General features: G+C 50.3%; 1 protein-coding gene across 1 annotated transcript; it reads left to right on the top strand.

Moving 5' to 3' along the window:
- Positions 1–633: 633 nt before the first annotated feature.
- Positions 634–1,708, top strand: LOC103636715 (classical arabinogalactan protein 9). Its single transcript, XM_020542689.1, has 3 exons — positions 634–849; positions 891–1,377; positions 1,605–1,708. Exons 1-3 carry the CDS (start codon positions 634–636, stop codon positions 1,706–1,708), a joined length of 807 nt encoding a protein of 268 aa, XP_020398278.1.
- The last annotated feature ends 245 nt before the right edge of the window (positions 1,709–1,953 follow it).

Raw genomic sequence — 1,953 nt, 5'->3', positions numbered from 1 at the left:
TTGATATTTGTAAAGGATGTGCAATCTGCAATGATCAACGCCTAGGACATTGCCTTATATACATGGTGTACCTGGTACTAGCAAGGTAACAAACTAAGTTTTCTTGCTACATTTATGGTTTTATCTCATCTGCTGTGGCCAAACATTAAGCCATTTTTTCTGCATTTATTTTTGTCGATCAACAGACTATGAATGTACTTGCTGCTATAAGGAGGCTGAGATCTGGATTAAATTCTAGAACACCGACACCATATTGTTTTATTGAAATTAATGGTCTTAAATTAGCATCTCCAGAGAATATCTAACAGGTACTTCTGCTTGGTGGTATAATGATAAATAATTTTATCCTAACCGCGCCCATTTTTTGAACCTCAATCTCCATGGGGTTTTAATACATTTCCGTAGAACCAACGGTTAGGATTGAGAATGTTAGTAACATGTTTTTAAGTTTCATTAAGTAGGACCTTACTCTCCTGTCGGTATTCTGTCAAAGAATTACCTTATCCTTTTTAACAAAGTACACTTATCTCTACTACTACTTATGTTAGTAGTGTAGGCGTCCACACACCCTCTCCGCGCACGGTTCTGCCTCTGCTCGCGACACCCGCGTGTGCCCTCGTCTCCGCCGCCGCGATGCCCGTGCCTCTGCCCCCGCCTCCTCCGCCCTCGCGACGATGCGCCCTTCCCCGCGATGCCCGCGCCTCCGTCCCCGCGATGCTCGCGCCTACCCCCGCAACACCGCGCGCGCAGCCTCCTCCCCGCGATGCCCTCCCAAGCTCCCAGATGCTGCCCCCCATCTCCTCCACCACGTACAGCCGGCTCGGCAATCCTCAGCCCCGCGCTCCCAGAGTGGGCGCAGGCGACACCATGGCTCGCTCCGCAATCCTCAGCCCCGCGCTCGCTCTCCGGAGCTCCGATGGGCTCCCGCCCTAGCCCCTGACACCATGCTATGCCCAACCCTAAACCTAGCCACCACGCCATCAACAACGCCACCTTCCTTCCTTGCCACCACACCTTCTTTAGATGGAAGGCGTGACTGGTGGCATCTTCCTGATCTCGGAGCACGTCTAATCCTTGCTCCAAATGCTGCTCTGCCCCCAATCCGTGCGGCATCTTCAGATGGAAGCCAGGACAATGCCTCGTCCCCCTCTCCTGAGCCCCGACGACTGACATTCGAGGGATGTCGCTCTGCGATCCTCACCTCCTCGTCGTTGGCGGTCGCGCGACCTCCTGACCGTCATCTCCGCCCGCGAGATCCCCCTGACTCGCCCACCTCTCTGTCCACAGCCACCTCCATCACACACCTCCTCCACGCCGACGAGAAGGCTCGCCCACCTCTCAGTCCACGACCGCCTACGACGCGCCTTCTGAATAAAGGTCTATACATCTGATATTTTGCTGAATGATGAATTAAGGAATCATCTCACAGTTTACAGTTTATTTAGATTACCATTTTTATTAGATTTGTTAATAAGGTTAGAAGTAAATTTCTACTATCATGGATTGACTGGCCATTGAATGGAAATCTGAGTGTGAGATTAGTAATACTTGCGGATTGTTTGGCTGATTGACCTGGTTCGTTTGCGGTACGGTGGTTGGCGTAGATCTCTCGAAGCACCCGGTGGATGGGTTCTCTGCTGGGCTGGTCGACGACAACAATGTCTTTGAGTGGCATGTCACCATCATCGGACCGCCTGACACCCTATAGTGAGTCAGATCCACTACATCAATGTCTTCGAGTGGCATTTAGCAAGCTTCCGAAGTGGAAGCGGAACAAGCTAAAAATTGCTCTTCAACTTTTTTAGCCTGCTCATCAACACTTCCAATGTCTCATTTAATCTTTGGGTCAAATGGCCATTTGGTGAAAATAGTTCTCTTCTACATCTGATTAGCCCATGCCATCTGCCACTCAATTCGCAAAACGCAATCACCATCTGCAATGACGCATCAATT

The sequence above is a fragment of the Zea mays genome, chromosome 8, assembly GCF_902167145.1.
Source record: "Zea mays cultivar B73 chromosome 8, Zm-B73-REFERENCE-NAM-5.0, whole genome shotgun sequence".
NCBI lineage: Eukaryota > Viridiplantae > Streptophyta > Magnoliopsida > Poales > Poaceae > Zea > Zea mays.
This window is presented reverse-complemented; position numbering and strand designations above follow the sequence as displayed.

Excerpts from the sequence above, each read along its gene's own strand:
- LOC103636715 (XM_020542689.1), top strand. The coding sequence starts at position 634 with ATGCCCGTGCCTCTGCCCCCGCCTCCTCCGCCCTCGCGACGATGCGCC. Across the intron at positions 850-890 it reads CTCAGCCCCGCGCTCCCAGA|CCCCGCGCTCGCTCTCCGGA; the intron begins GTGGGCGCAGGC and ends CGCAATCCTCAG. Across the intron at positions 1,378-1,604 it reads GACGCGCCTTCTGAATAAAG|ATCTCTCGAAGCACCCGGTG; the intron begins GTCTATACATCT and ends TGGTTGGCGTAG.